General features: G+C 37.6%; 1 protein-coding gene across 1 annotated transcript in view; it reads left to right on the top strand.

The window, feature by feature from the left end:
• Positions 1-24,801, top strand: part of SLC22A18 (solute carrier family 22 member 18) — a 209,266-nt gene that overhangs the window by 968 nt on the left and 183,497 nt on the right. The window contains exons 2-3 of the mRNA XM_053720433.1: positions 20-117; positions 21,872-22,017. Coding sequence (XP_053576408.1) covers positions 20-117; positions 21,872-22,017 — 244 coding nt within the window. The remainder of the gene's footprint in view (positions 1-19; positions 118-21,871; positions 22,018-24,801) is intronic.

Below are 24,801 nucleotides of genomic sequence, written 5' to 3'. Positions count from 1 at the left end.
TTTTTCCCGTACCTTACAGTATTTGGCGAGAGATCTAGGCTTGGACACAGTTGGGTTTGGCTACCTACAGACATGTTTTGGAATTCTTCAGCTTGTCGGAGGTCCTGTTTTTGGCAGGTATACCCAATTATATTTATGTATTACTATCATTGTATGATGCTGTTTCTTTCCTAACATTTAAAGGCACAAAAAACGTAAAGAGTGCATGTACAGTATTAGCAAAAATCCTTCTTGTGAAGGTTATAATGTTCCTCTGATATGCATGTATGCTCCATGCACAATAAAAGCTGATACAAGCATACCTTTTACAAGAAGCATTTTTGCTTATTTATGTTGATACACACTGATGTGCATTTACATTTTGAGTTTAAAGTGAATGTCAAGTTTGATGAATCAGTGCCCAGTTTTTAAAAATTCTATTATAAACAGCGGCACTTTCATTTATCAAACTTTACATTTCACTCGTTTTGTTAAAATACTTACCTTTTAATCTTGAAAGCCCATCCAGCGATTCCCCCTCCTGCCGCTTGTCACTTCATACGTCAGCAATGACGAATACGGCATCCTCCAATCAAGGCTTCCCCCCCCAGGAGAATCATTGCCTGAGGCAACACCGGATTCGTAATTTTTGACATATGAAGAGGCTTGCGACGAGCGGGGAAGCGCTGGAGCGGCTTTCAAGATTAAAAGGTAAGTATTTTAACAAAACAAATGAAATGTAAAGTTTGATGAATGAAAGTGCCCCTGTTTTTAATAGGGTTTTTAAAAACCAAGCACTGATTCATCAAACTTGACATTCACTTTAAATCCTTTTAAGGCATTTGTCTTTCAATAATACAAGAATATTTCTCAAGGGAACACCCTGCATCAGCTGGAGGTGGGTGACCTTGAGAGCTTTGCACTTTCATTGCTTAATTCTTATTGATTCTGCCGGCTGTATAATCCTGGAAATTACTAGTCATCTGATATTGCTACCCCATCTTACTGGATGTTCATCAGCCCTTATCCAATGAACTGATGTGGTACAGGACAGAGTTATGACATGAGAGATTTTGTCTCTCCAAGTTGCATAATTAAAGGGACTTTCACGGTTCAGACAGAGCACCCAATTCTAAGAAACTATTAAATTTACTTCCATTATTACATTTATATTTACTCTTCTCTCTTGGTGGTCGATTCTATAAAGCTCTCTGGGTGTGCAAGATTCTATAAGAAATCTCTCCAATATGAAGCCTCTGTTCTAATTCTCTAAAGGCAGTTTTTTATCTTGAGAATGGTGTCTCACAAAGGGGCATTTATTGCTTTTAAAAATGTGAAGGAAATTAGGGTTGACACCTATCTGGGAATGTCCCGGACAATCCAGTTTTCCATTTGAAGATTAGTTAGACCCAGACATGTAAAGGTTCAAGTTTGGTGTGATAGCTGTGGCATGAAAATGTGTGTGCGTCTTTGAATTTTTCAGTGTCTTTGTGTGTGTGTATGGGGAGGGGGGTAATAGTGTGTGTGGGAGAGTGTATGTGTTAGGGTGTGAGTGAGTGTGTGTATGTGTTAGGGTGTGAGTGAGTGTGTGTGTGAGAGAGTGTGAGTGTCTTTGTGTGTGTGTGTGACAGAGTGTAAGTGTCTTTGTGTGTGTGTGATAGAGTGTGAGTGACTTTGTGTGTGTGTGAGAAAGTGGTAGTGTCTTTGTGTGTGTGTGAGAGAGCGTGAGTGTCTTTGTGTGTGTGTGTCTGTGTGAGAGAGTTTGAGTGTCTTTGTATGTGTTTGTGAGAGAGCGTGAGTGTCTTTGAGTGTGTGTGTGGGAGAGAGAGAGCGTGAGTGTCTTTGTGTGAGAGTGTGAGTGTCTGCGTGTGTGAGAGTGTGAGTGTCTGTGTGTGTGAGAGTGTGAGTGTCTTTGTGTGTGTGTGTGTGTGTGTGTGAGAGAGCGTGAGTGTCTTTGTGTGTGTGTGAGAGAGCTTGAGTGTCTGTGTGTGTGTGTGAGAGAATGTGAGTGTCTGTGTGTGTGAGAGAGAGTGTAAGTGTCTTTATGTGTGTGAGAGTGTCTTTGTGTGTGTGTGTGAGAGAGCGTGAGTATCTTTGTGTGTGTGTGTGATAGAGCGTGTCTTTGTGTGTGTGTGAGAGAGTCTGAGTGTCTGTGTGTGGGCGTTTGTGTGAAAGAGTATGTGTGCATGAGTGTGAGCATAAGTGTGTGTGTGAGATAGAAAGTGTTAGAGAGTGTGGATATCTCTATGAGAGCTTGTCTTTATTTGCTATTGTACATAATGTGTACTCTGCAAAAAAAACAACAACAAAAAAAAACCGGTGCAAGTGTGTTCTGGTTTGGTCTTAACTAAAGGTGACAACCCTAAAGGAGATTTATACATTACAATAGAACTCACAATAAATTGTAATTGCAACTAAACTAAACACAAGGGGTTGATTAATATCCTTTAGAGTAGACAAAGATAACTATTAATCTACAAAACCCTCATATGCTTTAATTGTTCCTTTAATTAGTGCTATAGTAAAATGTTTCAATAGTTATTATTTATTTACTTATTCCAAATTCAGATATTTTCCTAAACTTTATTTTATTGGCTTTAAACTGTTCTCCTCCTAAAAGCTGCTCCATGAATATATACTGTGTCTCGGAAATATAATTATCTTGTGCACTTTAGTAAATCCCATAGTCTTTTAAACTCACCAGTAGAGATGTGCAGCCACCAAAAATTTGATTTGTCAGAATGTTTCGTAATGAATATTTGGGGAAATTCGTTGCCCCAAATATTCATTGGCTGCACTACTCGGTATTTAAACAAAACAAATAACAAATACTGAATATTCATTAAACATTTACATTAGTTTTCATTAAATGTTACTAATGTAAGCGTTCAAAAGCTACAGGTGAAACAATTCACCTGTAGCTTTATACTTACCTTTTGTGCGCTGGAGAGTGTGCTAAACTGCTCCTCTTCTTCACAGAACCCCGGCTGCGCTAATAGATGACTGAGCGCGGCTGGCTCCCAATGTCTTCACTAAAGGACCTTCCCCTGTAATGCAGGCCCTGGGAGACACTGCACTAAGAGGCCTTTTTATCAAAGCCTCAACTATGTTGCATTCGCGGGCATCAATACGCTCACCAAACAATGCCAAACATTGCGGCCGCAGATCTGAATACGATCTCCTTATTTATAAAAAAAGCCGTCAAAAACATGCGCGTCAAGTACGGTCTGAAGAGCATCGGACTGGTGTTAACTAACAGTCATCGATGTCGCGGCTATTCAGGCTTTTCACAACTTTATTTATACCATTTCAATACTGTCCACGAACAAGCACATTTCTCTTCAGCACATTATTGTATACTAGTCCTAAAGCCCGTGTACACGGGCCAATTTTTTAGGTACCGCGGTTCCATCCCTCTCCCCCTCTCTCTCTACACCTCTCTCTCTCTCCCCCCCTCCTCTTCTCTCCACCCCTCTTCTCTCTCCCCCCTTTCTTTTCTCTCTCTCCCCCCCCTTTTCTCCCCCCCTTCTTTTCTCTCTCCCCCCCTCTTTTCTCTCTCTCTCTCCCCCCCTCTTTTCTCTCTCTCTCCCCCCTCCTCTCTCCCCCCTCTTCTCTCCCCCCCTCTTCTCTCTCCCCCCCTCTTCTCTCTCCCCCCCTCTTCTCTCTCTCCCCCTCTTCTCTCTCTCTCTCTCTCTCTCTCCCCCCCTCTTCTCTCTCACTCTCCCCCTCTTCTCTCTCTCTCTCTCTCCCCCCCTCTTCTCTCTCTCTCTCCCCCTCTTCTCTCTCTCTCTTTCTCTCTCTCTGGTGCGAGGGTGCGTGTGCGGGCAAGTCATTTGTGGAGAGTGCGCATGCGCGTGCGGCCAAGTTAGGTGTCTATTCATCTGGCGCTGTGTGCGGGCAAGTTCTGTGTGTGGGTGCGAGGGTGCGCGTGCGCGTGTGCGGGCGCTGGCGGCCAAGTTAATTTTTGTGGGTATAATAGGCTGTGTGTGGGTGCGAGGGTGGGGGTTTGTGTGTTAAGGGTTGCTGTGTGTGGGTGCGAGGGTGCGCGTGCGGCCAAGTTTGTGGGTGTGTGGATGTGTGAGCTGTTAGCTGTGCGCGCGAGGTGTCTGGGATCTAAGGCCAAGTGTGTTTGTCTCTACTGCGGCTGCGCATGACGGCTTCAGACAAACACACTTGGCCTTTTATAATATAGGATAATGTAAATGTATTCTTTTTCTGAGCAGGACTAATTGCGAATATAGCAAGTAGTGATATATTTGGTGCAAAGTGGAGAGTGAATTATTAGAATTCTTTTTAAGATTGGACATACATATTTTAGTATGTATACACACACACACACACATATATATATATATATATATATATGTGTGTGTGTGTTATGTCAGAAATCTTTTGAAAACATATTTACATGTCCCGAAATTCCTTTTTTTGTTCTAAACAATGTTGTCTGTCATATCTCTGTGTTTATTTTTACCATTATATGTATATATTGTAAATGTATTATTATTCTGAGCAGGAATAATTTTGAATATAACATGTAATCAGAGTATCATATGTATTTATTTGAAATCTACGGCTATTTTAAAGGCATAGAAAATTGAACATTTAAGTTGCACTAGTGGGAGCTAGATGCTAATTGGTGCCTGCACACATTTGTCTCTTGTGATTGGCTAAATAGATGTGTTCAACTAGCTGCTAGTAGTGCAATGCTGTTCCTTCAGCAAAGGATAACAAGAGAATGAAGCAAATTTGATAAAAGAAGTAAATTGGAAAGTTGTTTAAAATTGTATGTTCTATCCCAATCTTGAAATAATATTTTGGAGTTTCCTGTCCCTTTAAGAGCTGGGCAAGGTTTCTCTCTGCAGCTGTCTAACCCCTCCTGATTGCAATCTATTTTTAAAAACCATTCCATCACAGGTGTTATAAAATGGCCTGGCATATAAAATGACATTTCTTACTAAAAAAAAAGTAATTCAAGAGAAGGAAGAAATACCCTGAACATATCATGACAGTAAAGAGGTGAATTTTATTTCTGCTGTATCTGAATCATGACAGTTTAATGTTAGGTGGGCTATCCCTTTGAGCTATCAGTTTAAGATTATATTGAATCAAACATCAATTCGAATTTTAACCCTTTAGTGACAGCTGACGTACCAGGTACGTCAGTGAAAAACTGTCACTTAATGACAATTGACGTACCTGGTACGTCAGCCGGTAAAACGAGCACTGCAAGCGATTGGTGATCGCTTCAGTTGCTCTAACCGTATTGCTACAATGCCTGCATGTTGAGGCATTGTGTAATACGTAACTAAACTGCCGGGGAGCTTCAGATCTTAAACTCCCGGCAGTTTAGTGCATCGGAAGCATTTGATCGCTTCCGATGCTGGCCCCTGACATGTTGAGTGCCTTGTTGGGTAAAGGCACTCAGCATATGATGTTTTTTAAAAAAAAATAAAATAAAAAAGGGAACATTTGAAATAAAATTAAATTGCTATATACTTTGCCTGCAGACAAGATGGTGTCTGCAGGCAAGATGGTGCCGGGTGCTGCCCTTCTAAGGGCATGGCTTCAGTCTGGAGGGTGTTCCTAGCTTGCCTCATCATTAGAGGCAGGCTAGTAACATCCAATCAGAAATTGCCTCTAAATGTGATCACTTGTTAGAGTGATCACCATTTGGTTGATCAAGTCAATATTTGTAAATATTGACTATGACCACCATGGATCTGCCTCCCTCTCCTCACTTGTTGTTTAGTGAAGGAGAGAGACAGATCTGTATTGAGAGGGAGAGTGCTATTGCATTTAAATTTTGAAAAATATCAGACCCAAAGGCTCTTTTCAGAGCCACTCTGTTGTTGATATATATATATATATATATATATATATATATATAATATAATTTTTAACCCCATCTGTGCCATTGATCTCTGCATAAGCATTGATCTTGCACAGGAGCACACAGCAGCACCTTTTTTGCTGTCTGCATTTTTTTAGGGGTTAATTTAAAAATATAATTTTTTTAATTAATTTTTTATATCACTGCTTTAGATTATAGTTAATATTTTTAGGCGTTGATATCACTGCATTGATATACAGGCTCTTCTAAGAGTCATTAACACCTTCTGTGCGCAGATCACTGCTTTAGGCGGTGGTTAATATTTATTTAACTTTATTGTAAGACCCAAAGTCTCTTATAATAGCAATTAACCCCTTTTTTGCTGCAGATAACTGCTTTATCACTGCTTAGGCATTTATTAAAATTTATTTAATTTTTTTTGTAAGAGCCATTAACGTAGGTTCTGTGCGTAGATCACTGCTTAGGCATTGATTAATTTTATTGTAAGACCCAAAGCCATTAACCCCTTTTTGTGCCGCAGATCACTGCTTTAGGCATTGATATCACTGCTATTTAATTTGTTTGTAAAAGCCATTAACCCCTTTTCTGCAGCAGATCACTGCTTTAGGCATTGATATCACTGCTATTTTTTTTTTTTTGTAAAAGCCATTAACCCCTTTTGTGCCGCAGATCACTGCTTTAGGCATTGATATCACTGCTATTTAATTTGTTAATTTTAATTTTATTGTAAGACCCAAAGTCTATTATAATAGCCATTAACCCCTTTTGTGCTGCAGATAACTGCTTTATCACTGCTTAAGCATTAATTTAATTTTTTTTGTAAGAGCCATTAACGTAGGTTCTGTGCGTAGATCACTGCTTAGGCATTGATTAATTTTATTGTAAGACCCAAAGCCATTAACCCCTTTTGTGCCGCAGATCACTGCTTTAGGCATTGATATTGCTGCTATTTAATTTGTTTGTAAAAGCCATTAACCCCTTTTCTGCAACAGATCACTGCTTTAGGCATTGATATCACTGCTATTTAATTTGTTTGTAAAAGCCATTAACCCCTTTTGTGCCGCAGATCACTGCTTTAGGCATTGATATCACTGCTATTTAATTTGTTTGTAAAAGCCATTAACCCCTTTTGTGCCGCAGATCACTGCTTTAGGCATTGATATCACTGCTATTTAATTTATTTGTAAAAGCCATTAACCCCTTCTGTGTGTAGATCACTGCTTTAGGCATTAATATATATTTATAATGGCACAGCGTTTTTATACTGCTGACGAGGCTTATGCCATCCTGGCTTCAGATTCTGATGCCTCTGCCTCTGACGCAGGCTCTGATTTTGACCCTGGTCAGTGCTCAGATACATCATCTAGTGAAATAAGTGTATCTAGAAATGAATATAGTGCTAGTGATGTATCTGTGGCTTCTGAGCCCCCTGCCAGAAGGAGACGTGTTGCTCCAGCTGCTGAGGAGTGGGTAGTGCCTAATCTCCAGAGGCCAGATATCCCTCCTTTCACAGAAAATCCTGGCATCAATCTGGATGTCACAGGATTTACCCCCCTTCAATTTATGCAGCTTTTTATGGGGGATGATGTTTTGGGGAACATTGTCTCCCAAACTAATGTGTATGCCCAGCAATTCCGTGCTGCTAAGCCTCAGTCTTTTTGGGCAAAGCAGCAATGGGCCCCCATTGACGTGTCAGAATTTCTAAAATTCTGGGCACTCACAATGCTGATGGGCATAATCAAGAAGCCATCCATCCGCTCCTACTGGAGCACTAGCCCCATCTGCTGTACCCCCATTTACAGACAGTCTATGCCTAGGCAAAGTTATGAAATGATACTTCGTTTCATGCATTTTAATGACAACAGCCTTTGCCTCCCTAGGGAGCATCCCCAATTTGACAGGCTGTACAAGATCCGCCCCCTGATAACCCACTTCACTGCCAGGTTTGCAGAGGCTTATACACCTGGAAAGAATATCTGCGTAGATGAATCCCTGATGAAGTATAAGGGAAGGCTGGGATTCAAGCAGTATATTCCTTCCAAGCGCTCCAGGTATGGAGTGAAAGTGTATAAGCTCTGTGAGAGCGACAGTGGGTATACTCAGGCCTTCCGGGTGTATGAGGGAAAGGATACCCAGCTTGACCCTCCAGGTTGCCCAGAACATATGGGAACCAGTGGCAAGATTGTCTGGGACCTAATTCAACCCCTAATGAAGAAAGGGTACCACTTGTATCTTGATAATTTCTATACAAGTGTCCTTTTATTCAAACTACTGTATTGTTTTGATACAGTAGCTTGCGGTACTATCCGTAAGAACCGCATAGGATTCCCAGAGCAACTGTCACGCACCCGGCTACGAAGGGGGGAGACCTCAGCTCTGCGCCAAGAGGAGCTCTTGGCAGTCAAATATAGAGACAAGAAGGATGTATACCTTCTCAGCACCATCCACACTGAAAGGACTGTGGAGGTCTCTGTACGTGGCACAGCTGAGGTCACAAACAAGCCAGTGTGCATCAAGGCCTATAACCGGCATATGGGTGGGGTTGATCTGGCAGATCAGCTGCTTCAACCCTACCTAATTATGCGGAAGACAAGGGCCTGGTACAAAAAGGTTGCAATTTATCTTATGCAAATTGCAACCTACAACACTTTCTTGTTGAACAAAAAAGCAAATCCCGAAATGAAACTCACTTTTTTGCAGTTCCAGCTCCAGGTCATTTCGGTGATTTTGTACCAAGATGCACCTGCTCCCCAGGCGGTGATGGGGGAAAGCAGAGTTGGGGCTACCCACTTTATTTTTAAAATTCCTCATACTACCACACAGCAGAAACCACAAAAAAGATGCAGAGTCTGCTATAAAAGGGGGCTGAGAAAGGATACCACATTCTACTGTCCTGATTGCCCTGGACAACCTAGACTCTGCATTGGTGACTGCTTTAAACGCTACCATACATTGGTGAAATTTTAATTTTTTTTACATTTACTGTTCCTGAATTTATTTTTATTTTTTACTTTTACTGCTCCAGACTTTTTCTTTGCAATAATTTACAACAGGATCTCCTAAATTAGAGTAAAAAAGCAGTGTGTGTGTAAAACTGAAAATTGAAAAATTACCACCATACACTGTCTCCAATTTGTTTGGCTAAAACGGTTCCATCAAAGGCATCAAAGCACTCCATATACAATACTTTGGGGTGTCAACATTTCAAATATATACACTTTCATGCCAATAAATAGACCTGGGGTATGCGATTGGCCCCAAACTAAAGATAGGCCTATGAGAAGAAATACTCTCACTTTTAACTAAAATTACAAGACATAAAATTCTAACAGAACCTTCCCAAACTTCTGGCAAACCTATACATGGGGGGCATAGGTGTACTCAGGAGGTCTTATAGAAAACAACCTGTATTGTGTTTTTGCAATAACTTACAACAGGCTCTCCTAAATTATAGTCAAACAATGTAAAACTGAAAATTAAAAAATTACCACCATACACTGTCTCCATTTTTTTTGGCTAAAACGGTTCCATCAAAGGCATCAAAGCACTACATATACAATACCTTGGGGTGTCTACATTTCAAATATATAAACTTTCATGACAATAAATAGTCCTGGGGTAATGCGCTTGGCCCCAAACTAAAGATAGGCCTATCAGAAGAAATACACTTTTAACTAAAATTGCAAGTCATAAAATTGTAACAGAACCTTCCCAAAATCCTGGCAAACCTATACATGGGGGGCATAGATGTACTCAGGAGGTCTTACAGAAAACAACCTGGACTGTTTTCTTGCAATAACTTTTACCACATTCTCCAAAATCACAGCCAAAAAGCAATGTGTGTGTAAAAATAAAAAATACCACCACACACATTCTCCAAAGACTGGCGATTGAATTAGTGCATGGAAAGTGTTAAAATACCAGCATTTGAAATACCCTAGGGTGTCTACTTTTCAAAAATATATGGTTTGTTGGGGGTAAATTACATTGGCCGGCTTCAGAAATGTTCCAAATAGGACATGGGTGCATGATGACAGATGGGAAAATTTCAAGTTGGAAAACTGGAATGCGCCCCCTAAAAATAAGGCCTTTTAGCCCCCAGGGAACCCAACACACCTATACATGGGTGGTATCACTGTACTCAGGAGATGTTGTTGAATACATATTGAGGTGTTTTGTGACAGTAACTCATAACAGGAATTGAGAATCCATGCCTAAAGTACAAAGTGTATGAAAAATAACACAAAACAATGACTACCCATAAGTTTGCCAAACACTGCTGGTTGAATTAGTGCATGGAAAGTGTTAAAATACCAGCATTTGAAATACCCTAGGGTGTCTACTTTTCAAAAATATATGGTTTGTTGGGGGTAAATTACATTGGCTGGCTTCAGAAATGTTCCAAATAGGACATGGGTGCATGATGACAGATGTGAAAATTTCAAGTTGGAAAACTGGAATGCGCCACCTAAAAATAAGGCCTTTTAGCCCCCAGGGAACCCAACACACCTATACATGGGTGGTATCACTGTACTCAGGAGATGTTGTTGAACACATGTTGAGGTGTTTTTTGACAGTAACACATAACAGGAATTGAGAATCCATGCCTAAAGTACAATGTGTATGAAAAATAACACAAAAAAATGACTACCCAAAAGTTTGCCAAAGACTGGTGCTTGAATTAGTGCATGGAAAGTGTTAAAATACCAGCATTTGAAATACCCTAGGGTGTGTACTTTTCAAAAATATATGGTTTGTTAGGGGTAAATTACATTGGCTGGCTTCAGAAATGTTCCAAATAGGACATGGGTGCATGATGACAGATGTGAAAATTTCAAGTTGGAAAACTGGAATGCACCCCCTAAAAATAAGGCCTTTTAGCCCCCAGGGAACCCAACACACCTATACATGGGTGGTATAACTGTACTCAGGAGATGTTGTTGAACACATATTGAGGTGTTTTTTGACAGTAACACATAACAGGAATTGAGAATCCATGCCTAAAGTACAATGTGTATGAAAAATAACACAAAAAAATGACTACCCAAAAGTTTGCCAAAGACTGGTGCTTGAATTAGTGCATGGAAAGTGTTAAAATACCAGCATTTGAAATACCCTAGGGTGTCTACTTTTCAAAAATATATGGTTTGTTGGGGGTAAATTACATTGGCTGGCTTCAGAAATGTTCCAAATAGGACATGGGTGCATGATGACAGATGTGAAAATTTCAAGTTGGAAAACTGGAATGCGCCACCTAAAAATAAGGCCTTTTAGCCCCCAGGGAACCCAACACACCTATACATGGGTGGTATCACTGTACTCAGGAGATGTTGTTGAACACATGTTGAGGTGTTTTTTGACAGTAACACATAACAGGAATTGAGAATCCATGCCTAAAGTACAATGTGTATGAAAAATAACACAAAAAAATGACTACCCAAAAGTTTGCCAAAGACTGGTGCTTGAATTAGTGCATGGAAAGTGTTAAAATTCCAGCATTTGAAATACCCTAGGGTGTGTACTTTTCAAAAATATATGGTTTGTTGGGGGTAAATTACATTGGCTGGCTTCAGAAATGTTCCAAATAGGACATGGGTGCATGATGACAGATGTGAAAATTTCAAGTTGGAAAACTGGAATGCACCCCCTAAAAATAAGGCCTTTTAGCCCCCAGGGAACCCAACACACCTATACATGGGTGGTATAACTGTACTCAGGAGATGTTGTTGAACACATATTGAGGTGTTTTTTGACAGTAACACATAACAGGAATTGAGAATCCATGCCTAAAGTACAATGTGTATGAAAAATAACACAAAAAAATGACTACCCAAAAGTTTGCCAAAGACTGGTGCTTGAATTAGTGCATGGAAAGAGTTAGAATACCAGCATTTGAAATACCCTAGGGTGTCTACTTTTCAAAAATATATGGTTTGTTGGGGGTAAATTACATTGGCTGGCTTCAGAAATGTTCCAAATAGGACATGGGTGCATGATGACAGATGGGAAAATTTCAAGTTGGAAAACTGGAATGCGCCCCCTAAAAATAAGGCCTTTTAGCCCCCAGGGAACCCAACACACCTATACATGGGTGGTATCACTGTACTCAGGAGATGTTGTTGAATACATATTGAGGTGTTTTTTGACAGTAACTCATAACAGGAATTGAGAATCCATGCCTAAAGTACAAATTGTATGAAAAATAACACAAAACAATGACTACCCATAAGTTTGCCAAAGACTGGTGGTTGAATTAGTGCATGGAAAGTGTTAAAATACCAGCATTTGAAATACCCTAGGGTGTCTACTTTTCAAAAATATATGGTTTGTTGGGGGTAATTTACATTGGCCGGCTTCAGAAATGTCCCAAATAGGACATGGGTGCATGATGACAGATGTGAAAATTCCAAGTTGGAAAACTGGAATGCACTACCTAAAAATAAGGCCTTTTAGCCCCCAGAGAACCCGACACACCTATACATGGGTGGTATCACTGTACTCAGGAGATGTTGCTGAACACATATTGGGGTGTTATTTGGTAGTAACCCTTAACATTCTCAGTACATGTATTCTTAAATTGCTATTTTGTCAAAAATTCACCACTTATTTTTTTTCTTTTAAAACTTTGGCATTGATTGGTGCTAAAATGGTTGCATGAAGAGAGTCAAAATACCCCAAGTTTAATACCTTAAGTTGTCTTCTTTTTAAAAATATATACATGTGAAGGATTATTCAGTGATTCCTGACAGATATCAGTGTTCCAATGTAACTATCTCTAGTTTTGAAAAAAAATGTTTTGGAAATAGCAGTGTGCTACTTGTACTTATTGCCCTATAACTTGCAAAAAAGCAAGGGGCATATAAACATTGGGTATTTCTAAACTCAGGACAAAAAATTGAAACTATTTAGCATGTTTTTTTTTGGTGGTTGTAGATGTGTAATAGATTTTGGGGGTCAAAGTTAGAAAAAGTGTGTTTTTTTCCATTTTTTCCTCATACTTTATATTTTTTTTTATAGTAAATTATAAGATATGATGAAAATAATGGTATCTTTAGAAAGTTCATGTAATGGCGAGAAAAACGGTATATAATATGTGTGGGTACAGTAAATGAATAAGAGGAAAATTACAGCTAAACACAAACAGTGCAGAAATGTAAAAATAGCCATTGTCATTAAGGGTAAGAAATTTGAAAAATGGTCCGGTCATTAAGGGGTTAAAATCCTTGTCTAAAATATTACACCGTGTGTCCTAATGTCAGCATCAATGTTTATATTTAATACTAATTTCCCATATACATACTTTCAAATTATAATACACAATGTAACAAATGGCACTTACAAGTTCTGATGAGTGATCAATGACACAAGTATCGAGCAATTTGATTCGTTAGTGATAGTTTATAACTTTATAAATTCACTAATGTGTGGGTGATTTAGGAGTTTGCGTCATAATGGGTGCGAAAAGTGTATTACATGGCTTAAATATGGTGCACATAGATTTTATAAAAAAAATAAAAAGGAAGTTAGCTATATTATGTTGTGTATTTCATTTTTATCTCTATATCTATTAGTGCAACAAGTTAGGGGCAAAACTTTGCACCAAATATATAGACATAGAGGCCCATTTAAAAAGCTCCGTAGGGAGCTTGTGGGCCCGTGTTTCTGGCGAGTCTTCAGACTCGCCAGAAACAGCAGTTATGAAGCAGCGGTCACAAAGACCGCTGCTCCATAACCTGTCCACCTGCTCTGAACAGGATGACAGACATCGCCGGAAATCAACCCGATCAAGTATGATCAGGTTGATTGACACCTCTGCAGGGGGCGGCGTTGCACCAGCAGCTCTTGTGAGCTGCTGGTGCAATGCTGAATACGCAGAGCGTATTGCTCTCCGCATTCAGCGAGGTCTTGCAGACCTGATCCGCAGTGTCGGAGCAATAATATTGTTTGATTTTTTAAAGGGTATACATATTTAATAATGTTTTAAATTGAGTTTTATTAGGTGATATGCTTCACTCTCTCGCAGCATCGAACATAAGATTTCAGTGTTTTCCGATTCCCATCGACTTCTATAGCATCCGCGACCTCAAGGGTGGCGGATTGAAAACTAGGTACGCTGCGTCGGATAAGATTCGAGCGTAACCATTCATTTTTTTGATAAATTCTTGACAGCTTCAAATTGTGTCGATTAGGAGGGTGAATACACAGAATTACGCTTAAATTCAACGGGTTTTCTATTCGCATCGATCTGCGTCGAATTGAAAACTGCTAATCGTATGTTATGTCACAAAATTTTAATTATTCCAATCTTGATGCTTTGATAACTACGGCACATCAATCTCACGACAACTACGACGCGGAATTCAAGCACATTTTCAGTTGACGCTTTGATAAATAGGCCTCTAAGCCTCCTACCGGGGTTCTGTAAAGAAGAAAACCAAGTAAGCGTGGCTCTCTATTGCACAAAAGGTAAGTATTAACCCCTTAAAAGTAATATAAATAAAATGAATGAACACTGAGGAATTTCGTAATTTTTTTATTTTCTTTAAATTTTGTTGGTGCATTTATTCAGATATTCATTTTGTAACAAAACAAACGCACATCTCTGCTCACCAGTCATTATATAACAATGTACTCTGATGTATCTTTTGGTTTAGACGTAGTGGCACATTACCCAAAAGGTTTAGTTTAGTTACAAAATAATTCAGAGAGGTGAAGACGCCCTTTTTTGAGATTTTAATGAAGGAAATAATATGGTAAAATTTACTTGAATAGTTGTCAACATAATGTGCAAAAACAGGAGACAATTTCCACTATGAAAAACACATTTATTTAATGTGATAAACTTGCAATTTATGTTAAAATTAGAATAAACATGGCACTTTTTGTTGGTTATGTCTTAAACTCCTCCGGGTAAAATGTTAACTCTGTTTTTCCTTTCTTAGTGTTTAATCCATAGATTATTTACTTTCTGTTCCTTTCAGTCTTTGGCAATTTGCTCAGAATAAATGATTTTCTATTTTCGCTCGTCCTACAATCATGTGTGGTGACCAATAGATCAACACTGAAACCAGACAAGTTGTCCTATTAATGCAGTCATGTTTAGCAGTGAAATGCATTGGTAGTACTAGAAATGATGACAAGGTCTGGAGAAGGTGCTGACGATAGGGAATTTTTGTGTGTAATGCGCTTCACCACTTGTCAGCCCCCCTCTGTGAGTTTACATGGTCCACCACTTCATAGCTGGGCTCTGATTGGTCCCACTTCACAATAATAGCACTTACAGTTGATCTGGGCAGATCTAGCTGGGCACAAATGTCACAAGCTGACTTGTGGTATAGGGGCATTCTATGACAGTGCCAAGTGTCACTGAGCTCTACAGTACAACCCATTATTTGGCCAATGTTTTTCAGTGGAGATTTCATGGCTTTGTGTTGGATTTTATGAACATTTTAGACCTGTTTTTGTGTATGTGTGTGTGTATGTATATATATATATTCCTTCTGCTAATGCAGTGTACAAAAAAATCCCTTTAAAGGGACAGTCTATTACAGAATTTATATTGTTAAAAAATATAGATAATCTCTTTATTACCCATTCCCCAGTTTGGCATAACCAAGGTGTTATTACCTTGCATCTAAGCCTCTGCAGACTTCCCCCTTATTTCAACTCTTTTGACAGACTTGCATTTTAGCCAATCAGTGCTGATTCCCAGGTAGCTCCACGGGTGTGAGCACAATGTTATCTATATGGCACACGTGAACTAATGCCCTCTAGCTTTGAAAAACCTGTGAAAATGCCAAGAGATAAGAAGTGACATTCAAGGGTTTAGAAATTAGCATATGTGCCTACCTAGGTTTAGCTTTCAGCAAAGAATACCAAGAGAAAAACAAAGCAAATTTGATGATAAAAGTAAATTGGAAAGTTGTTTAAAATGACATGCCCTATCTGAATCATGAAAGTTTAATTTTGACTTTACTGTTCCTTTTAGTAAAATGCTCTGCCATCTAGTGCTATGGCAATGGATAACATTCTTGCAAAACTGCTGCCATATAATGCTCCAGAAATTGGCCAGCTCCTAAGCATACGTCCCTGGTTTTCAACAAAAGATACCAAGAGAATGAAGAAAATTTGATAATAAATAATATTTTATATAAATAATTTATATATTTGATAAGAAAATTTGACAACACATAATTTATATATTTGATAATAAATAAATAGTACATTAGAAATGTGTTTAAAATTGCATGTTTTATCTGAATCATGAAAGAAAAGTTTTGAAATTCATATCCGTTTAATCAAAGAGCAGATGCTGTTCCTCCATCGGCCACACCATCTATATGTCAAATTAAATCTCTGATTAAAGGCACGGACACTACAGTCACCCTCACTAGAGTTTAGATCAGATTCTAAATCCTTGTAATCTGCTTGTGACAGTAACATGCTCAAACTAGGCTTCTCAAAGTGTTATTATAGTATAAAAAAATGATATGCTCTAATATGTTATGTAATTGTAGCACTAGTGATCCTGCAAATTTATGTGTTTAACACCTGCAAATAGTGTTCTTCATATACAGGACAATGTATTTTTTATTGTAAATACATATGTCTATCTATATCTGTATATACCTATACCTGTATAGGTATTGCTATCTATTTTACATTATATATATATATATATATATATATATATATATATATATATATATATATATATATATATATATATATATATATATATAATAGATAGTTAGAGCCCAGCACCATAAATTTCAATACTGGCTTCCAGCCTGTGTGCCCGTCACTGTGGAGTATCAGCCACACTCCAAAAGATACAGTCCATATATGCAAAGTGTAACAGCACCACATCACAGTCTTACTTCTTAGAGGTGAAAAATTCTTTTATTGAGGTACAACAACCATAAAAAGGCGACGTTTCTGACCTACATGGTCCTTATTCATGCATAGTTAAAAGACAACTGAACAAACATTTAAAAAGGGTATCTGAGCCAATCAGGGTTTGATGCTGTAAACTAATTGATTTAACTCATACCTGTTCAGGTATTGCAATTTGCTTTACTTAAGAGCCCCCTGGTGGCCCCAGAACACATAACACATTAAAACAGAAAAATATCTTATAAAAACAAATATAGATCATAGTCCCTATTCAGACCATAAGGGTGTAAAGCAGAGCTTTCCAAACTTTTCATCTTGGTGACACACTTTTTAGACCTACATAATTTCGTGACACAGTAAATCGGTTGTACTAGGAAAAAGGAGGTTAAACTAACTTGTTTTAAGAGATACGGACACATACATAAATTATATACCTAAATGTATTTAAAAGTAACAGTATGTATGTGCAAGAATTAAAAAAAAGTTTTTAATAACTACACCAATAGCTACTTACTATTTTAATGGGATGTATGAGGTTGATGGGATTAACACAATTTCTGAATATTTGGTGGAATATTAGATAAAGACACTCGCATTTCATCATCAAGCATTTTTAAGCTTCCACTTCCTATCCATATATGAAGAGCAGGAGCAGCAATGCACTACTGGAGTTAGCTGCAAAAAAAAAACCCATTGACTTCTGACTTCAGCTCAGCGTTTAAGCTGCCGCCCTCTGTGAGTCCGATTGACTACTGCCCACGCTGCAAACACACTGCTGTCCCACTCACTGACTACACATGCAGTCACAAGCCAATTAAGGAGACTATACGTGCAATCAGGAGTCAATGTGCCACCAAAGCTGCCAATTGGAATAGTTTCAGTTCCCACTGAGCTGCACCAATAGGTTAAGATGATCTGTGACCCCTAGGTATCAATCAAGTGTCAACCATGTGATATGCGTAGCAGGCAGGCGGAAAGTCAGAAACCCCCCAAAAAATTGAAAAAAAATTGTGCTGAAGCAGGGACACACCTACACACTGCTGCCGACACACTAGTGTGTCCCGACACACAGTTTGGAAAGCACTGGTGTAAAGTATTCAAACGTTTAATCCACCATACTTCTTTTTGCTTTAACTTTAATTCCCTATTGCCCCCTCTTCTATGTATGGGAATATGGTCTATAATTTGAAAGCGGAGTTGGCTAACAGTGTGTCCCATTTGTGTGAAATGTGCAGAAACTGGTAATGACAAATCTTTAGATTTAATAGAGGCCTTATGTTGGCTGAACCTATCCCTGGCGGCCTGGGTGGTCTCGCCAATATAACAAAGCCCACATGGGCATTTAAGTAAATAGATTACATAGTTGGTCTGGCATGTATATAATCCATTTATAGTGTATTGTTTCCTTTTATATTTTTGTGCTAGGTATTTGCCTTTAATTATAGAGTTACACTGGGCACAATGCAGACAGGGATAACATCCCTTATTTGGCTCAGATACCCTTTTTAAATGTTTGTTCAGTTGTCTTTTAACTATGCATGAATAAGGACCATGTAGGTCCGAAACGTCGCCTTTTTATGGTTGTTGTACCTCAATAAAAGAATTTTTCACCTCTAAGAAGTAAGACTGTGCTGTGGTGCTGTTACACTTTGCATATATGGACTATATATATATATATATATATATATATATATACACTGTAGCCTAGCACTCCTTCCACACCTGTGTTTTTTGCTTCGGGAGTTCATCTTGAGAGAGCGGTCCGCACTAACTAAGATTATGAAAGGCCTTGAAGAAGGCCTCAGGATAGGCCGAAATGTCAACATTCTCTTATATATGATATTAGGAATATAAATAAAGAATACTTATTGAATTAAGTCCTGTGAGTGCCCTCCATCTATAAAATTGCTATATATATATATATATATATATATATATATATATATATATATATATATATATATACACTCACTGGCCACTTTATTAGGTACACTTGCTCAATTGCTTGGTAACACAAATTGCTAATCAGACAATCACATGGCAGCAACTCAATGCATCTAGGCATCTAGACGTGGGGAAGACGACTTGCTGAAGTTCAAACCAAGCATGAAGGGGGAAGAAAGGGGACTTAAAGTGCATGTAAAGTCAACCTACTCGCTCTGCATCATAGTGTGTCATTTCAAAAATAAAAGTGAGTTTCATTCATCAAAATGTGAAAATCGCATTCTAAAAAGAAATATTTCATAATTTACTTTCTATTCTTCTCGGCGATTCCTCCGCCCGCCATTATGGTCCCACATAAATTTGATGATTGACACTTCTCTTTCGGAATATTTTCCTCACCCCCGGGGCGTCAGGCCAGTTGTTCCCTACGTCACGCTAATCTACTGCGCATGCGCGAACTACCCGATATACTATACTTTGTTACGGAGTATTAACGCATGCGCAATGTGATACGAGGTGCCGAGGTTTACAGCGTATTGGTTGCTGAACGCATGCGCGTATTGTCATCCAAATTGTGAACGCATGCGCAAATGAGACCCCTAATCGTGAACGCGATTCAAAATGATGTCATCGAGTGGGCGGTAGATATTTAAATGATGCATGGAGAAAAACAGGAAGAAGATGGTTGGGAGGAGTTCAATGGATAGCACGGAGCTAAGTTTAGATATCAAAATAACGATAAACATTATTTATTTTAAAATAATATTATTGCGGTTTGAATATTTATAAGTGTGTGAACAAGTTGGTAACAATTAATAACCAAAAATTTACATTCACTTTAAGTGACTTTGAACATGGCATGGTTGTTGGTGCCAGACGGGTTGGTCTGAGTATTTCAAAAACTGCTGATCTACTGGGATTTTCACGCACAACCATCAATAGGGTTTACAGAGAATAGTCATGACAATGAGTTCTCTGTACTCCAATGGCCTCCACAGTCACCAGATCTCTATCCAATAGAGCACCTTTGGGATGTGGTGGAACAGGAGATTCGCAACATGGATGAGCAGCCGACAAATCTGCAGCAACTGCGTGATGCTATCATGTCAATATGGACCAAAATCTCTGAGGAATGTTTCCAAAACCTTGTTTAATCTATGCCACAAAATATTAAGGCAATGTTTAAGGCAAAAGTACCGGCCAACCCGGTACTAGCAGGGTGTAACTAATATAGTGGCCGGTGAGCGTATATATATATATATATATATATATATGTATATATATATATATACTGTGTATAAATATTATAAAAAATAAACTTTTTTCTATGTGAAGAACATTGGATTGTAAAAAAATGTGTATCACGATTCACGTTTTGCACTTTAGGTCTAACGCGGTGTTGGGCTAGCGCACATGAAGAATTGCTAACTTGAACTATTTATAAAGTATTAATAATAATTATTAAAAAAAATATTATAGATACTGTAAAAAATTCTAAATAATCCATAGAATATGAATATATATTTTACAGTATGTACAGTATAATAAGTTTGAATAATTATTAATATTTTGTAGTATATTATATTTAATATTTCAATAACACACTTTGAAGTTAGCATTTCTTCATGGGATCTAATCCAACGCCGCGCTAGACCTAAAGTTTGAAACACGAATCGCATTACACATATTTTCCATTCCTATGTTCTTCACCTAGATTTTTTATTTTATTAAATATATATTTCTATATATATCTGATAATGTTAATGTAAAATAGATATTTATACTTTATAACATTCAGCTAGATTACAAATCTCTGTGTTTGTCTTTTAACGCTGAAAATATGGTATTTTCAGCAAACAGCACTGCAGCCATTACGAGTCTTGTTGGTATAGGTGTACCGCAAGCCTTTTAGCCTGTAACGCAACGTCAGTACCGCACTAAAAAAAATGACGTTTTTTAATGGGATTCCCATAGCGCTGCCATTACAAGTTTTGCATTCTGGCAAAAAAAACGGCGTTACAGCCTAAAATGACAAGATCTGTAACGCCATCTAAAAGCATTAGTTATGAGTTTTACGCTACAAATCTGTAACATAAAACTCGTAACTAAAGTGTTAAAAAGTACACTAAACACCCATAAACTACCTATTAACCCCAAAACCGAGGCCCTCCTGCATTGCAAACACTATTTTAAATTTATTAACCCCTATTCCGCCGCTCCATCCTCATACTACTCTAAAAATGAAAAAGTATCTAAATGCAAAAAAAGACTAAATTACAAAAAAAAAACACTAAATTTCAGAAAATAAAAAACTAAATTATCAAAAATAAAAAAAGAATTAACCTGATCTAATAGCTCTATCAATAAAAAAGCCCACCCAAAATAAAAAAAACATAGCCTACAATAATCTACCAATAACCCTTTAAAGGGATTTTTGTGGGGCATTGCCACAAAGATATCAGCTCTTTTACCTGTAAAAAAAAAAAAAATACAAAGACCCCCCCAACAATAAAACCCACCACCAAACCAACCCCCCAAAATAAAAAACCTAACTCTAAAAAAAACCTAAGCTACCCATTGACATGAAAAGGGCATTTGGATGGACATTGCCCTTAAAAGGGCATTTAGCTCTCTTACATTGTCCAAACTAAAAAAAAAACCCACCCAAAAAACCCTTAAAAAAATCTATCACTATTCAACCAATCATCTTGAAAAAGAAAAAAATTCCAGTATAATACTAGACGCAACAGATCTTCCAAAAAACAACATTGTGCTTGTGAATAACCACCACTGACCATAAGCACCTTCCTTATAATAGCAATACCTGTTTCATGGCTGATGGACGTATATAAACTCTGAAATGTTTTGGGGCATTTCAGAGACCAACAATGCCACCAATCAGCAGCTTGCTCCCAGTAGTGCATGCTTTTAAACAAAGGATATCAAGAATGCAAATTAAATTTGATGATTAGAAGTAAACTGAAAAGTCACTTATAATTGCATGTTCTATCTGTCAGGAATATATTTCATGTTCCATTAAGACGGTATTTATGTACACATTTATTTATAAGTATGTATATAGGACTACAATAGAACTACTACAACTGCAATGACATTAGATTTATACAATTTCTAACATTTTGTACCTTTCTGTTTTTTTATTACATTTCTCAAAAAAATCTTCACTTTTTTTTTTAGGTTTTCGGATCAGAACGGCGGCCGAGCAGCTCTCACGCTGTCCTTTCTGTCTGCATCAGTCTTTTATTTGATTCTCTTCTTCACCACAAACATTCCTTTGTTGTTTCTGTCTCGCCTTCCTTCAGCCTTCATGCATGGGCTTCCAGGTACGTATGTGATGTCCCTAGATTTATATGTCTGTTTTATTTCATACTGGAGGTGGCGCACTTATGTGCCGTAAGTATCACTTGCCGTACTATTAACACGCTCGCTGCTAGTGGCCTTTAAAGGGACATTAAACACTTTGAGATGGTAATATAAAATGATAAATATATATATATATATATATATAATACATAGCAGGTAGCCCAGCACTCCTTCCACACGAGTGTAATCACGTCCCGACTCCCGGGTGCTATCCTCATGTAATTGTATAGAAATGTCCAATTACACGAGGGCACAGGATTTGTATAGAAGCAACAAACAGTATATCTTTATTTCCAAGTTAATTTCATATTAAATGTAGATGTCAATGTTTTGACCCATTTGTGGGCCTTCTTCAAGACAATATAAAATTATTGTAATGCAGCATGCATTATTCACAAATGAACTCCCAGCAGAGCAATGATATCCATGATGATATTCATGGATATTCATGGATATCATTGCTCAGCTGGGAGTTCATTTGTGAATAATGCATGCTGCATTACAATAATTTTATATTGTCTTGAAGAAGGCCCACAAATGGGTCAAATGTTGACATCTACAATTAATAGGAAATTAACTTGGAAATAAAGATATACTGTTTGATGCCTCTATACAAATCCTATGAGTGCCCTCCTACATTTGGACATTATATATATATATATATATATATATATATATATATATATATATATATTTGTAAACTAGCAGCACTAAAGATATTATGATTGACATGTCCTCTTGTTCCTGCCTCTCATTGCGAATTATTGGCAGGAAAAAGGTGCACAGAGATTGTATAATTAATTAATAAATCTTATAAAGTTAGAATTTAAGAAGGAAAAGTATAGAGAAGAAAGAAAAAAGAAGAAAAAAGTAAATCTTTTCCAGCACTAAGACAATTGTTGCAAATAAAACGTAGCATCCCTCAAGGGAAACAATTGGCCATACATCAACATGATATAGAAATTGACTTTTGGTTTCTAAGGAATAATGTTTTCCTCCTTTTTTGCCCATACTTCATTGTCGGCTCTGGGGATCCCCAGTTGCTAGCGGAACATTATATTTGAGTAGATCTTTATAATCACATATGTGCTTAGGATATAGGGTTAACATATTATTGATTTGGTACATTTTTTTTTTTTTTTTTCTATCTGCTATAGTGTTACATTTGTTTTTTATTTAGCAGTACATCTCTGCTGTTGATAGTATATTCTTGTTTTTATTTGCAACAATTGTCTTAGTGCTGGTAAAGATTGACTTTTCTTTTTTCTTTCTTCTCTATACTTCTTCTTAAAGTGAAAGTAAATTTCTATGCTCAGCAAAACACTGATGTATTATATACCAATAGTATATTGTGATCGCTATGTTTTTTATTTTTTTCTATTAGTGAATCTATATTTTTTTTAATATATATTTTGCTTACCGTCATTAGCCTTACTCCGCCCCTTGTCCACGTAGGAGAAATGCGCATTCACGATAATAGAAAGCATTGCGCATGCGCGAATCGACGATCGTGGCCGCAATGCGCATGCGATTTTCTTACCATCCTGTGTTCAACACGCATGCGTCCACAGAGTTGGAAACATAGTACTGAATGAATAGCAATAATGTATTCATTCAGTACTATGTTATTTGAGAATCAGAGCAGCCGCTTTTGCGAGAAAAGAAAGTCGATATCAAACCCTAAATTTAGATTGCTGCAACAGATAAACAGCTATGCACATGCGCTGATCGGGAACGTGCGCCCTACATAATAATGGGTATAAGAGCTTTGGCGCATGTGCAATTGATCCAATAGTGGGATGACGTAGCTTTACGGCCGCCGATCGGCCAGAAAGTCAATTGGAGGAAAAATACACGTGAGCTGCAAGTGAATTAGATCAAGAAAAACGACAGATTTGAAAATAGAAAATATTGGACTTTTTTGGAGGCAAAAAGGTATTAAGATTTAAATTTAAAAAAAATTATGAATGAAACTACTATTATGTTTATCTAAACTGTGTAACTGTGTATAGCAGATCACATAAGTTTACTTTCACTTTAAATTCTTACTTTATAAGATATATATATATATAACTGTGCAATATACTTTCATTATTTATTTTGTCCCCTCTTTCCTGTAATTCCAGTCTGAAATTGTGAGATTTTCAGTTGCTGTTAGAAATGGAAGTGCAAGTTACAACATGGCAGCTCCCATTGTTTTATAGACACTAAAACTTTATTCTTATTTTGTCAATATTTAAACAGCTAATGAAACTTAATAAAATACATCTACAAGTTATCAGACTGGGCTGATCTTTTCTTTGAATGCATTATTCTATCTAGCATTTGTTTAGTGTTTAATGTCCCTTTAAAGGGGACACTAAAGAGCATAGTAAAATGGCTGTTTTTTTTTTTGTTTTTTTTCCAATGTCATTTTGCTAGCAACAATTTCCCAAGGATATATTGTTTAAAGGGACAGGAAACACCCTGTAATTCCAGACATTTCTGTTATGTTGCTATAGAATTACATATCAGACAAGTATTAATGTTTTTAAAACAAATAAACATCCATTTTACTGTAGTTATTTTTCAATAACAAAACTTCACCAGCCATTTACCTTATTTGTAGGAGCCAATCTGGGCTTTAATCCACAGACAACAAGGCTAACCCCCACTATACTGTTAGCATAGAGTAGATTGTTTTCCAGTTGTTATCTGATAAAGCCACTTAGGGACATATATGTAGCAGAGTTAGCCTTGAGAAG

Source organism: Bombina bombina, chromosome 7 (assembly GCF_027579735.1).
Source record: "Bombina bombina isolate aBomBom1 chromosome 7, aBomBom1.pri, whole genome shotgun sequence".
NCBI classification, from domain to species: Eukaryota; Metazoa; Chordata; class Amphibia; order Anura; family Bombinatoridae; genus Bombina; species Bombina bombina.
Note: the sequence above shows the minus strand (reverse complement) of the source record. Positions and strands in the feature narration are given on the sequence as shown.